At 42.0% G+C, this 12,849-nt stretch overlaps 1 protein-coding gene across 1 annotated transcript in view; it reads left to right on the top strand.

The window, feature by feature from the left end:
- Positions 1 to 10,345, top strand: part of LOC138035438 (prominin-1-like) — a 46,953-nt gene extending 36,608 nt beyond the window's left edge. Inside the window, exons 19-23 of the mRNA XM_068882123.1 lie at positions 3,570 to 3,650; positions 6,931 to 6,999; positions 8,338 to 8,427; positions 9,173 to 9,293; positions 10,209 to 10,345. Of these exons, the coding sequence (XP_068738224.1) occupies positions 3,570 to 3,650; positions 6,931 to 6,999; positions 8,338 to 8,427; positions 9,173 to 9,293; positions 10,209 to 10,276 (429 nt within the window). The 3' untranslated portion in view covers positions 10,277 to 10,345. The remainder of the gene's footprint in view (positions 1 to 3,569; positions 3,651 to 6,930; positions 7,000 to 8,337; positions 8,428 to 9,172; positions 9,294 to 10,208) is intronic.
- Positions 10,346 to 12,849: the final 2,504 nt, after the last annotated feature.

Genomic DNA, 12,849 nt, shown 5'->3' with positions numbered 1-12,849 from the left:
AAGTCCAAAACTGACCCTTTCTGGGAGACAGCCAGGCTCAGTTTTGCAAGGTCAAACTCAGACCTTTATGCATCGTCTGCCCTGCAAGATTATATGCTCAAAACTGCAACTCAAGACCCTGGCCAGCTACTCTTCAGCTTCTCCTGTGGACCATATCTCACCCAGACTTCACACACCAACAACTTATGGTCTCCCTTAAACCTCTGTGACAATGACAGCTCCTCCTCTGCCTCTCACAGCTTTAGTATTGGTGCTGCTACAACCGGCAGAATCACTGGCATTTTCAACTGGCTCTTCAAATTCTGGGTCGCTGGAATCCTAATACATACCAAGCTTACATCAGGACTCCAAAGGAAACAATATGTCAGGTTCCTCAGTCATTGGCCTCTTGCTCCTCCTGCTAACAACCCCCTGGAATCCTTGAAAGCACTTGAGTATCTCATTGAAACTTGGATTTTTCTAACAATCAGTAATGATCTATGACAGTTCCTTGGATAACTTAATTCATATTTTCCTGTATCGTCCTGAACCTATAGTGTTTTCACCTATGGGTACAGCAATCATGTTGGCATCCCCCTGGAAGCCTGCTGTGTGCGTTTGCACCCCCCTTTCATCCCCTTTTCAGCCACATGCCAGCCATCACATGGGTGAAAGCTCTATCCTAAGCTTAATGCCATGTTTCTCCTTTAAAACAAAAAAGGAAAAAGGCGCATTCGGCACTTGAGGGCTTTCTGTGACATTCTCTTTCCTTGGGCTTTCTGCCCTCTCAAGTTCATGTAGTACTATTGGAAATGACTATTTTGACGGAAATGTTTTGCACGAGGGTCCTATCCCCTCCAGCCAAATGTGTTGTGCGAGGGTCCTATCCCCTCCAGCTGAATATTTTGTGTGAGGGTCCTATCCCCTCCAGTCTAATGTTTTGTGCGAGGGTCCTATCCCCTCCAGTCGAATGTTTTTTGTGAGGGTCCTATCCCCTCCTGTCAAATGTTTAGTGCGAGGGTCCTATCCCCTCCAGTGTCAAATGTTTAGTGCGAGGGTCCTATCCCTTCCAGTCAAATTTTTTTTTTGTGCGAGGGTCCTATCCCCTCCATTCAAATGTCTAGTGCGAGGGTCCTATCCCCTCCAGTTAATTGTTTTGTGTGAGGGTCCTATCCCCTCCAGTCTCTATGCGATGCCCATTGGCTTTGGTTTTTTGTTTTATTTTTTATTTATTTTTATTTATTATTATTTATTTTTTATTTTATTTTTATTTTTATGCTCATGTCGTACTTTCGACCCCTATCTCCACTCGTCGGTTCTCTACTTTCACCTTTGGGGCAGGCAATGTTTGCTTTTCGCTATTGCAACTCCGTGGAGATGGGGTCATTTTTTCTCCCTGTCAAATTGGGAGCAAAACCACTAAATGGGCTTCGCACAGGGCACTCCTCGTTTATCTCGGCGTTTTGGGCGGGGAATTGCTGCCTGCGGCACCCGTTCAGCCCTGTGCTGAAGCCCCGTTAGGGAGGGGGCATATTGTTACTCTGCTGGACTGGGCTAACTTAGCCCCAGGACATTATGCCAGCAACTATGCCCGCCTTGCAATACAGGCATGAGGCACCCCCTCGGCTAGTTGCCGAGGCCCCTCATCCGGTGGTCCATACCGGCGGTGGGTATTATCCGCGCCTTGCCAGTACATTCCCTGCCCCTCGTTTACGCCCAAGTTGTGTGTATTGTCTTTTATTGCGCACCAAAGCATTAAATGATATTTTAGAATAAAATAGATGTTAATGCTGGTAAGCAAATACTGGGCAGCGCCTGGGAGGAGAGCGTGACTTCCCATCACGTGACTACCTTATTTGGCTATTTCATTCATCCCGCCATGCGAGCCTTCTCAGTTTGACATTTCCAAAGCTCAACTAGTTCTGTTTTTTCCGTTGAGCAATTTAATCCCCCCCTCCCGCCCTGTTTGCTTTCTGGTTCTCTTGTATTTTATTTTATTTTTTCCTTATGAGCTTCTGTAACCTATTCAATAGTTCTCCTTAATAAAATATGGGCGGGGAATTGCACCCCTTCAGCCCTGTGCTGAAGCCCCGTTAGGGAGGGGGCATATTGTTACTCTGCTGGACTGGGTTAACTTAGCCCCAGGATATTATGCCAGCAACTATGCCCGCCTTGCAATACAGGCATGAGGCACCCCCTCGGCTAGTTGCCGAGGCCCCTCATCCGGTGGTCCATACCGGCGGTGGGTATTATCCGCACCTTGCCAGTACATTCCCTGCCCCTCGTTTACGCCCAAGTTGTGTGTATTGTCTTTTATTGCGCACCAAAGCATTAATGATTCATTTCATATACCATTTCATCATTGATTCATTCCTCAAGGGACCATTAGAACCCACAAATCACCAGCTCCCAACGTCAGTGGCTTCATAGCTCAGTTGGTTAGAGTGTCGCACCGGTATCGCGAGGTCACGGGTTCAAACCCCGTTGAAGTCCTGAATTTTTCAGGCTTCTCTACGTAATTGCTAGAATTGCGTCCATAACTGCGAGGATCATAGCTTTACTTGACTTCATATCCGCAGTTCAATATATGATTTCATTCGTTGATTCATTCATCACGGGAAGCTTAGAACCCACAAATGACCAGCTCCCGACGTCAGTGGCTTTATAGCTCAGTTGCTTAGAGCGTCGCACCGGTCTTGTGAGGTCACAGGTTTAAAGCCCGTTGAAGTCCTGAATCTTCCAGGCTTCTCCACGCTATCGCTAAATTTGTGTTCATAACTGAGGGGATCATAAATGAATGAAGGGGTAGTTTCTAAAGAAACTGTGGTGCTGCGTCGGTGGGGAAGTAGTATACAAAAATTTGGTTTATCAACGGAGTTGATAATGTAAATTGACCACCGTACAGAGATTCTAAAAGCTGACGTTTCGAGCGTTAGCCCTTCGTCAGACGAAGGGCTAACGCTCGAAACGTCAGCTTTTAGAATCTCTGTACGGTGGTCAATTTACATTATCAACTCCGTTGATAAACCAAATTTTGAGAGGATCATAGCTTTACTCTGCGCAATTTTTCGCGCAACTTGTCTCGCCATTGCGAGACAAGTTGCACGAATCATTACTTAATGTAACACACCTTGCAACGACCAAAAACGTTGCGAGACTAGTTTCAGAAACCGTTGCGGAAAGTGGAATTGAGTTCTACTTTCCGCAACTCTTCACGCAACGTTGCAACGAATTTTTAAGCATTGCACAATGTAACATTCGTCCTGCAACTTGTGTTGCAACGGTTTGCGTCACCAGCCAATGAAAATGTTCCTTTAAGCTCTTGTGATCATCGAAACGAGACAAGTTGCATGAAACGTTGCCCGGTGTGAGACCCGTCAATCAACTTGCTTCGTACTGTGAGAACGGTTGTAGAAATGGCATTGCGAGACAAGTTGCGCGAAAAATTGCACATTGTAACAGCACCTTTAGGGTGGATTAAATTTTTTTCTCAGGCATTCTGCGGGTCAAACTGTGGGTGAGCAAATATTTTTACGAACCCTTTGAAAGGTTTAGTTAAATTATATTGATGAGAGTCTTTTTATTTCTAGAATAATGGGGGCAAAGCGCAGAAAGCTTATAAAAAAGCATCGTCTTTTATAAGAAACGATGCTCTTGACATCGTCGCAAAGGTTGGTTTTTTACAGTATTTTAACTGTTTCAATGTTGTCACATACGGGGTAAGATTAGTGAATGCTGATTGGCTGAGACGGAGGGCACTTTTTAGCAATCAAGAGGGCATGATGACTTGATCCTGATTGGTTAAGAGTTTGCTATTCCTGATCAAGCAAAGTTGCAAGATAATGTTCTTCCAGAATTCTTTTGTCCACATGTAAAATACGTTTTAAGCGCCATTTCTGTTGGCAGCAACGATTTATTGAATTGAACTTTAACCGAATGAAAGCGTGTTGAATCGATTGTCAGTTTTCGCGGCACTAAACAGGCTTTCCCTCAACAATTTTGCTCATTATGTGATAAAAATGTACTGTAATCATGATCGCAGTGCGTCCTTGTGCAATTAAAGATTAATTTCACTTGTATTTTCAGAGTTTTCTAAATTGCCCTCGTCGCGAATTTTGTGAAAACTTTGAAAATGCGCCGCGTGAAATTAATCTTTAAGTAATGATCCGTGTAAGGTGGATAGCAATTTCCTTTGTTATGCGGCAACGGGGCTTTCCCCACATAGGAATGTTATCATTTTTACACAGAGAATACATAAACCTACAGGAAAGCCGTGAACGCAATAAAATTCATTTACAGCCCACTTTGAAAGGGTGTTTTTTTGTGTTAAAAGATTTTGACCAATCACAAGAGTTGAAAACAAAAGCCAAGAAACGTTTACAATTTTACATGTTCCCCACATACGATTTCTGTGGAATTCATTTAAACTGAGACCAGATGAAAGATGGAAGATGGTTGGAAAGTAAGGATGAATATAATACTGCTTTTATGAAGTTTTGTTAACTTTTGCTGTTTAAGCCAATCAGAAGTAAGTACAGACCATAGAAAAGTTATCACCTTTTTGCATACCAATTGAATTCCAACATGTTCGTTGCCGTTGTTGCTATCGTTCTTATCTGGACCGTTTCTTAATTGCCCTCGGGCCCATGGGATTACATATGTAACAAATAGATTCCATGTTGCCGTGCACCTGTTCAGTAATTTAAAAGGGAGCTTAAGCACGTGCGTTTTTGAGATGCGGACGGCAACCGGAAGAGAACATTTAGCGTGCTAGGGCAGTGGTGTCTCCTAGACTTTCATACTTATCATCTCTAATGGAGAAAAGATACTTAGCAATGTAAATGTGGTTGTGTAAAGACAAGTTCACTTCCGGTTGCCGTCCGCGTCTCAAAAACGCGCGTGCTTAAGCTCACTAATAGATCACAGATGACGTCAAAATATGGAAAGAACAAAAAGTGGCACATGAGCACATGAGGAGATATCCGAATGTGTCACTGATGTTCTTACCACATTTTGACGTCTTCTGTGATCTATTACTGAACGGACGCACGGCAACATGGAATCTATTTGTTATATATAATAAAGAATTAAACTTTATTCACATAAAAGCTGATGGTGACGTCAATCGTGCGTCTGTCCTCTGATAGATCATAGGCAAGAACCAATCAAAATGCGAGAATAACTTAGGTTATTATATTAACAAATATAGAAAGTAGTGTCACGATAACTTGAAAGTGACTGATTTAGAACTCTCACGCCACATTCTAAGTTAATCAGAAACAAAGGAAAACCAATTGTGATTTGCTTGTAAGAGTTTTCAGCTGCATGGATTTGTTTGTATGACTCAGGAGTTAAAAGGGAGTTTAAGCCGCAAGAAGGACGATAGTGTCGGCGAAATTGCCACTTAGAATATAATATAGCGCTATCGTAAGAATTTCGCGATTAGTCCATCTTTCACAATATGCAAAACAGGCGAACTATAATTCTACAACGGCGGTTTTAAAGGAAAGTGTCTAATCGGCGTGGGTGGGTGGGTCGCGTGTCGTGGGTCGTGGGTCCCTAACCCTAACCCTTTTTTTTTATCAACGACTTGAAATTCTCGAAACAGAGAAGACCTAAGACCTAAGACAAATTTGAACCGAGCACTGAGGGAGCTAATATATATATATATATTTCTTATCTTCAAACAAACACGACCCACGACCCACTCACGCCATTTAGCCTCACCCTTTTAAAGTTAAGGTAAAAAAATTAGCGGTTCGTTGTCGTGTGCTCATGTTGTCGCCAAAACATTTTACGTTGTTGTTGGGTGGAGTGTATTAAAATGCGTGCCGGCACGTGCAGCAGGACTATTTTTCCCCTTTTTTACCAGTGGAGTTTTTGTTTTGTGACGTTGCCGTAGCCGTAGCCGTAGCCGTTCGGCAATGCTTAAGCTCCGTTAAGAAACGACGACGGCTACGACAACGACAACGCCACAAAACAATAATATCATTGGTTAAAAAAGAAAAATATTCGTACTGCTCGTGCGGCACAATTTACTTTTAGGATGTAATGTGCGGCGTGAACGAGATGGAATAATTGCAAAAGACTTGGGAACCTGGCCCGCCATAGTGCAAGGTTATACTTTTAAGGCGACATTTTCGTCGACGTTGCTGTCGGAGATCATAAAGTCCCTTGTCCCGATGGGCGTTATTCGCGCGGCGGCCATATTGGCCATAGACAATAAATTTCGTACCCTAAGCCTCGGGTTGAAATGTTTGGGAACGAGTTTCGGTGGGGCAATGCAAAAGGTTTCATTATCCCTCGGAATTCAACATGGCCGCCGTGTGATTAAAGCCCATTGGCTCATACCAGGATAATACTTGGATTGTGGCTTGTAGGCACTTAATTGAAAATTACTCCGTAAAGGCGCTGTTACACTGTCAAATGTTTCGTGCAACTTGTCTCGCAATGTTTTGGCGACATTGTGGCGGGACAAGTTGCATGAAACATATCCCAGTGTAACATACACTGCAACGGCCAAAATCGTTGCGAGACAAGTTCACCAAGAGCCGTTGCCGAAAGTAGAATTAGGTTCTACTTTTCGTGCAACTTGTCTCGCAACGATTTTGGCCGTTGCAGTGTATGTTACTCTGTGAAATGTTTCATGCAACTTGTCCCCCACAATGTCGCCAAAACATTGCGAGACAAGTTGCACGAAACATTTCGCAGTGTAGGCTCATCAGTTAATTGTGCTGATTCAGAGCCTGACTTGCCAAGGAAAATGATGATTGGTTCGATTTCCAAAAATCGTGCTGTCCATTTGTAGCGTACACAGGCAAATCCTAACGCGTATGAGCAAGCCATTAATCCTACCCTTAATTAAGTGTCCTTGATCTTTTTCTAACGCTTATTCTTCGAATGAACAATTTTGATTTTTCGCTTTTTTGAATTATCCTATTTCTCTTACAGGGCATTGTGACACACTGGGATATTGCTTTTAGTCATGTGGATGAGTTTTTAGCAAAACTCATTAAAAGGGTAAATTTTGCATAGTTTATCTAACAGGACTGCTGACTTTTTCACATGGCTAAGTTTTATGAACATTTTTCTTTAGTCAACGCTTAAATTAAATGCCAGCACAGTTAGTCTTTTTGTTCTCGTAAGAAGCCGTATTTTTGATGGGAATAGTGGAGGCAGTGTGGCCCAGTAGCTGCCCAGTGGTTCGGGTGCTTGCTTTGCAAACGGGAGATCCCGGGTTCAAGACCCGTTCTGTCCATTCGTTGAATTTGATCCTGGAAGTCCCTGGTTCAACTTCTCGGCCGCATTTGTATATAGCCAACTGGTTTGCCTCCGGCCAGTTGGGATTCTTAAGTTGTTGTTGTTCTGTTCTGTTCTCAGCTGTCGTTTCGTTGATTGTGTTTCATTGGCCCTGAAAAGCCCCTGTTGGGAGTGGTCAATTTTAAGTATGTAAATATGTCATAGGGAGGACGAAACGTCATGCTAAAATTTGAGACAGTTGTTTAATTTTAACTCATTCCTTTCCTGTTATCTACAGATTTCTAGGCAAGTTAGAATAAGCTTGCGGTTCTCCGTTTGCTGTTTCACGTAAAGGCGTTGCTAAACTTCTCTAATATTAAAGCTTCCAAGACTGAGTAATAGTTGGCAAAGCCTCTCAATTGCGATATTTATCAGTATAAATCTGCTGAAGAAAAGATTTATTTTTACATATCTCTGAGGACAAAAAGCAAAGATCTATTTTGCTATTGTTTTCCCGTAAAATTTTACTTTTATTTGGTCGCATAACTGTTACCCATACAATACAATAATACAATACATACTTAATTGACCACTCCCCATAGGGGCTTTTCAGGGCCAATGAAACACAACGAAACGACAGAACAGAACAACAACAACAACTGTTAAGAATCCCAACTGGCCAGAGGGAAACCAGTTGGCTATTTACAAGTGCAGCTGGGAAGTTGAACCAGGGACTACCAGGATCAAATTCAACGAGTGGTAAGAGCGGGTCTTGAACCCGGGATCTCCGGATCTCAAGCCAAGCGCCTAACCACTGGGCCACACTGCCCACCTCTGTGACCGAGGGTTTCAAGGGGCATGGTCCTATATCGTAAAATGATACAACAGACTTACTTGCATTCCTGTTTTTAAAAATAAATCTTGCATTGCGAATCACTTTTAAAGCTCATGAAAATCGAAATTTAGAGAACAAATCGGGGAAATATGTTTGCTTTAGTTAATGTCACATTTATCTTACCTTCGACATTTATCTCACCTTTGAAAACCATTTGATTTTAACTGCAGGCTAACTGATGTCTCAACGTCCTATTTTAGCTTGTGCCCTGTTCTTTTTCTTAGGTGCGGTTTGATTTAGGACGCTGTAAACCTCTTCCTAACATATATCACGGACTCACAGATTCTTTGTGCAAACATTATGCAGCAGGAATGGTACGATTTATAGAAATTGGAGCCGTTTTCAGTTGAGTGTCGAGCCTCTAAACCCATGTCGTGATGTATAGGAAACTCGATTGGCCAACTGAACAATTTCACTCCTTTTGTTAAGAACTGTTTTTTTGAACAGTTGTAGAAAGGCAGGTCAAAAGTAGAAGTGGTTATCTTTTTGCCTGCTCGTGGAAATTTTCCGGGTCCTTGCGTCAAGTACTAATTGTTGGCTTGTGCTCTGCTTCTTACTTGAGACTGTGCAAATCATCCTCGAGTTGATACAAGTGAGATGACTCACTCATTCACTCACTTGCTCACTCACCCACTCACTCTCGTTTTTGTCCGTCTTGTCATTCATCGGTCGACGCTCAGTTGAAAACCAATCCTTCTTCAAAAAGAAAGGAAATATTAATAGTTTTGAAGAGATGGTATTTTTTTAGTGGTGACTCGGGAATACTCGGGAAAAATCCGAGTGCTCCTTAACAGGAGTCGAACCTACGACCGTGGCGTCCTTCCGATTATCAGTACGGATGCTCTACCACTTAGCAAAAAGGGCTGATCGGAAAAATCCGAGTGGAATCGAACATACGACCTTCCGATTATCATTTCGGATTCTCCACTACTAAGCTATAGGACGTATACCGCTTAGTAAGTAGAGCATCCGAGCTAGTAATCGAAAGGTCATTTCCATCTCAGTTTTCATTTCAGGGAGTATTTATTTCTAATAGTTGACAGGATCATTTTCTTTTAGAACGCAGCTTGGGTTGCGTTTGGTCTTGATGCTCTTGTTCTTCTAATCTGCATTGTCCTTTGTGTACGAGCCTCGAAACATTTTCGCCGCGCGTCAGCTATGCAAGAAATCGACGAACCAGGTAAGACGGACTATTTTAAGTCGATATGGTAGAAGTGGCGTAGACGAGGAGTTTTTATTTTTCCTAAGGAAACCAACAGTATCAGGGCCGTAGGCAGTATGAGGCAAACCGAGGCACTTGCCTCAGTCATTTTTTCGTGATTCTTTAAAATAAAGGGTGATTCCAGTGTTGTCTTTAAAATGTAGTCATCATAAACACCTAAAATACCTACGAAGAGAATTTAACCATGGATATTGCCTCAGTCATAATTTTTTTCTGGCTACGGCACTGAGTATGGTGAGAAATAAGTGTATTTTGTTAAAATACACCTTACTGTGAAAATGCATGCTTGTTTTGCGCTCGTGTGTTTTTCTCCCAATCTCCTGTCTTCTTCCTCTAGTCTACTTGAGTTACTTCTCTTGTGTACGAAAAGCAGCCTACATAATTGATTTCACATGGGCGGAGATTGGAGCCAAGGGAAAGGAAAGGCTCCACTCTCTACTCTTTGCTTATCCCCACCCCTTCGGTTGCAATATTTTTTCTCCCCAACCTCCTGTCGCCTCACCAATTCAAGTTGGCAGACAAACATTTCGCTAAGAAGTATACAAAGCGCTCGTCCGCTAAAAAACGTGCACTTCTGGCTGCAAAACAAAAGGAAAGAGTGACTGGCGTGCCAGCTATGTATTCTTATTGGAACTCGCGTAATGCGGCACACTCTTATTCGTACTTCACGGCTGCATCGTTATGAAAATATCCCCTGGTTTTTTCTTGTCGTCTCTTGGACTCTTGGAGTCACATCGCCCCAAACACCATAGTGTTCGTAGGTTGCTGGAGCGACTAATATTTGTGTTGTTTCAAGTAGCGTGTGGGTGTGATTCAATAGTTCTAATCTACTCATTTCTCCTCAAAATTGATCCTTTTGGTTCGCCTTTTCAGATTCAGAGGGCGAAGTGGTTGTATTAAAGATGGTGCACAAAACTGATAGTCAACAGTTAGTTCTTTAGTCAGGTTCACTTTTGCATTTGCTTTCGTCGCAGCAACTTAGTTACATTTTTTTACACACAAAATACATCTTAAAAGATGGGTGTTTGCGGATAAAACCCACGGGCTTAAGAGTGTTCACACACCTATTCCAAGTGACAAAAAGGACAAGGAATTTTGATAAATTTATTAATTAGTTTCAGTTAAAAGTACACAAAGAAAATACAGTGGAACCTCTCCTTTGGGACTCCTCTATTAAGGGAACACCTCCATTCAGGGACACAGAATTTGGTCCCGGAAAAATGTTCATACTAATATTTCACTTCAAACCAACCGCTATTCAGGGGACACCTGCCTTGGTCCCGAAGATGTCTCTTGAATGGAGGTTCGTTCCACTGTTATAACTTATAGTTGAATTGAAGGTTATTCTTGGTTTCTCACGTGAGGAAATAGAAGCTTAAATTTATTTGAAAGCTTTCAGGAGATGAAGAGCTTTGAGTTAGTAGAAGTACACTCCTGTACTGACTATTTTCAAAGTGAGTCCAAGTGAGAAACTGTCGTGATGGTAATAAGTTTTACTTTTCATATTTTAAACTTTTTGCGAACTTGCTCATTTTAACAACGAACTTTATTTAAGTGTGAAGGTGTATTTATTGCTGGGGCACTAATCGGGGAAACTGAACGGCAAATCAATTCAACTCATATCAAATCATAGGGTGGTTTTTTAGGGTCATTTAACATTTCTTTTTGTTCTGGAAAATGTTGGATGGATTTGAAGCCGTTTGAACAGTTCGTTCAACAGTTGTAAACATACGCATGCTCACGTAAGGTCCTAAATCTGGACTGGAGCGTTTTGTTTCTTAATAGAGTTACTGGCAATCAAAGTGTTGGTTCCACTGTTTGCGCGATGCGAGAACCGTTTAAGCGGCATCCGCACAGCTTTGTCGGTTGCATTCAACATTTGCAACCTACGGTTTAACTTTTTTTGAGCGAACAGTGCTTCTTGTGTTTTTAATAGTACATCGCGATTGGCTGATTTCGATCCTCTGTCGTTCTGCTTCAACTGCCCGCCAATATCGCGGCAGTGATTGACGGCAGTGACAAATGAAATCGTTGAGTCAGTGGAATTTAAATTGCAGGGCCTGAACTTCTATGACATGCGCAATAATATTTTCAGTGTTAAACTGGAAGTTATTTTAATCTTTTATAATTGTAGAATTTATTGTTGTAATAAATAGTATTAAAGACAGTGCGTGAGATTTTTTCTCCCGTACATGGAAAACTTGCTTGTCATGTAGTGAATGTTTTTAGCAGGGCTTCTTTCATTGCCCTGGCGTTGTTGTACACATTTTAAATAAAAACAATTTCATCAGGGATTCGTACGTTTTACATTCCAACACTGAAACAATATGTTAGAAACAAGTAAACGCAGTAAAGAAATTCGCCGCGTCGCGCAAAAATTCGCCTTTCCTTGCACATTGTCTAATTCTAAATCTAAAGGTAAGTATTTTTATTCCATAGATAATCTACTTTTTTATTATCAACGTACGCACAGCAAGCGAACGTTACAGAATAAGGAGTTATCTCAAGATTTGCTTCTCGAGATGAAAAGTGTGATTTCTTTACGGACCATCGCAATAAAAAAGATTATTTACTTTGTCTTTTGAGAGAAATTGGAATTATAAGTACCCTAAGTTAAAAACTAATAGGATAAACATTTCAATTGACAACACTGACTGTAAAAAATCATAACGCCTAAAATTCTACATTTACCTTAATCCTGGCAATTAAGAAAAACACTCACTCAGGCGAAGGGTTTTTAAAAATTAACCTTAAAAACCTAAACAATCTCCTTTTTCAGCTAGTTCCAGAGGAAAGACACTGCTTATGATAATTAGTTTTGCCTTGATATGAGTGAAGAAGGTCTTCGGAAAAGGTCATGCATATTGATTTTGAATAAGAGCCTCTGAGATGACCCTGACAACCCCTATCAAACCGGGGCCCTACGTACGGGTTTTGTTCTCCCACCTGTAGCTCAACGTCGCACTGAATGGTCTCACAGTCCCTACGGGCCCCGTGGTGGAATGAAAATGAAGGCGTATGTGATGGTGAGAGCAGATGCGTGCGCAAAAGTGAGTAGCTGTGCGGTCACTACCACAGGGTGGAAAAGTACTGCTAAATCCCTTTTCGTACCCTGAGGAGCGAAAAGAATTCCATTCCTTCTGAAATCGACTGTGCCTGAACGGATAAAGAAGGGGTTTACCAGCGAGTTTAAGCTGAAACCCGTGACTGGAAGCCAACCCTCCGACAATAAGAAGAGCGCGCAGTCTCCAAAAGGCATTTCCCGCTGTCATGTTAGAAAGGCCTGCGAAGTTTATAAACGTATAGGATGAGCAGAACAGTTGGCAAGGTAACTAAAATGAACTTTGTGGACACCAAGGATGGCAATTTTTCGCGCCAGTTTTGCCTCTCGTTTGATGCCAAATTGCATGCTGGACTTTCGCGTGTAGCAAAAGATTAAAACATAAAGCACAAGACTAATCAAACTAAAGGAACCACAAACATGGCGGAAATTGCAGAGAGTTATGTTAGTGGT

The sequence above is a fragment of the Montipora capricornis genome, unplaced genomic scaffold (assembly GCF_036669925.1).
Source record: "Montipora capricornis isolate CH-2021 unplaced genomic scaffold, ASM3666992v2 scaffold_390, whole genome shotgun sequence".
Taxonomy (NCBI): domain Eukaryota; kingdom Metazoa; phylum Cnidaria; class Anthozoa; order Scleractinia; family Acroporidae; genus Montipora; species Montipora capricornis.
Note: the sequence above shows the minus strand (reverse complement) of the source record. Positions and strands in the feature narration are given on the sequence as shown.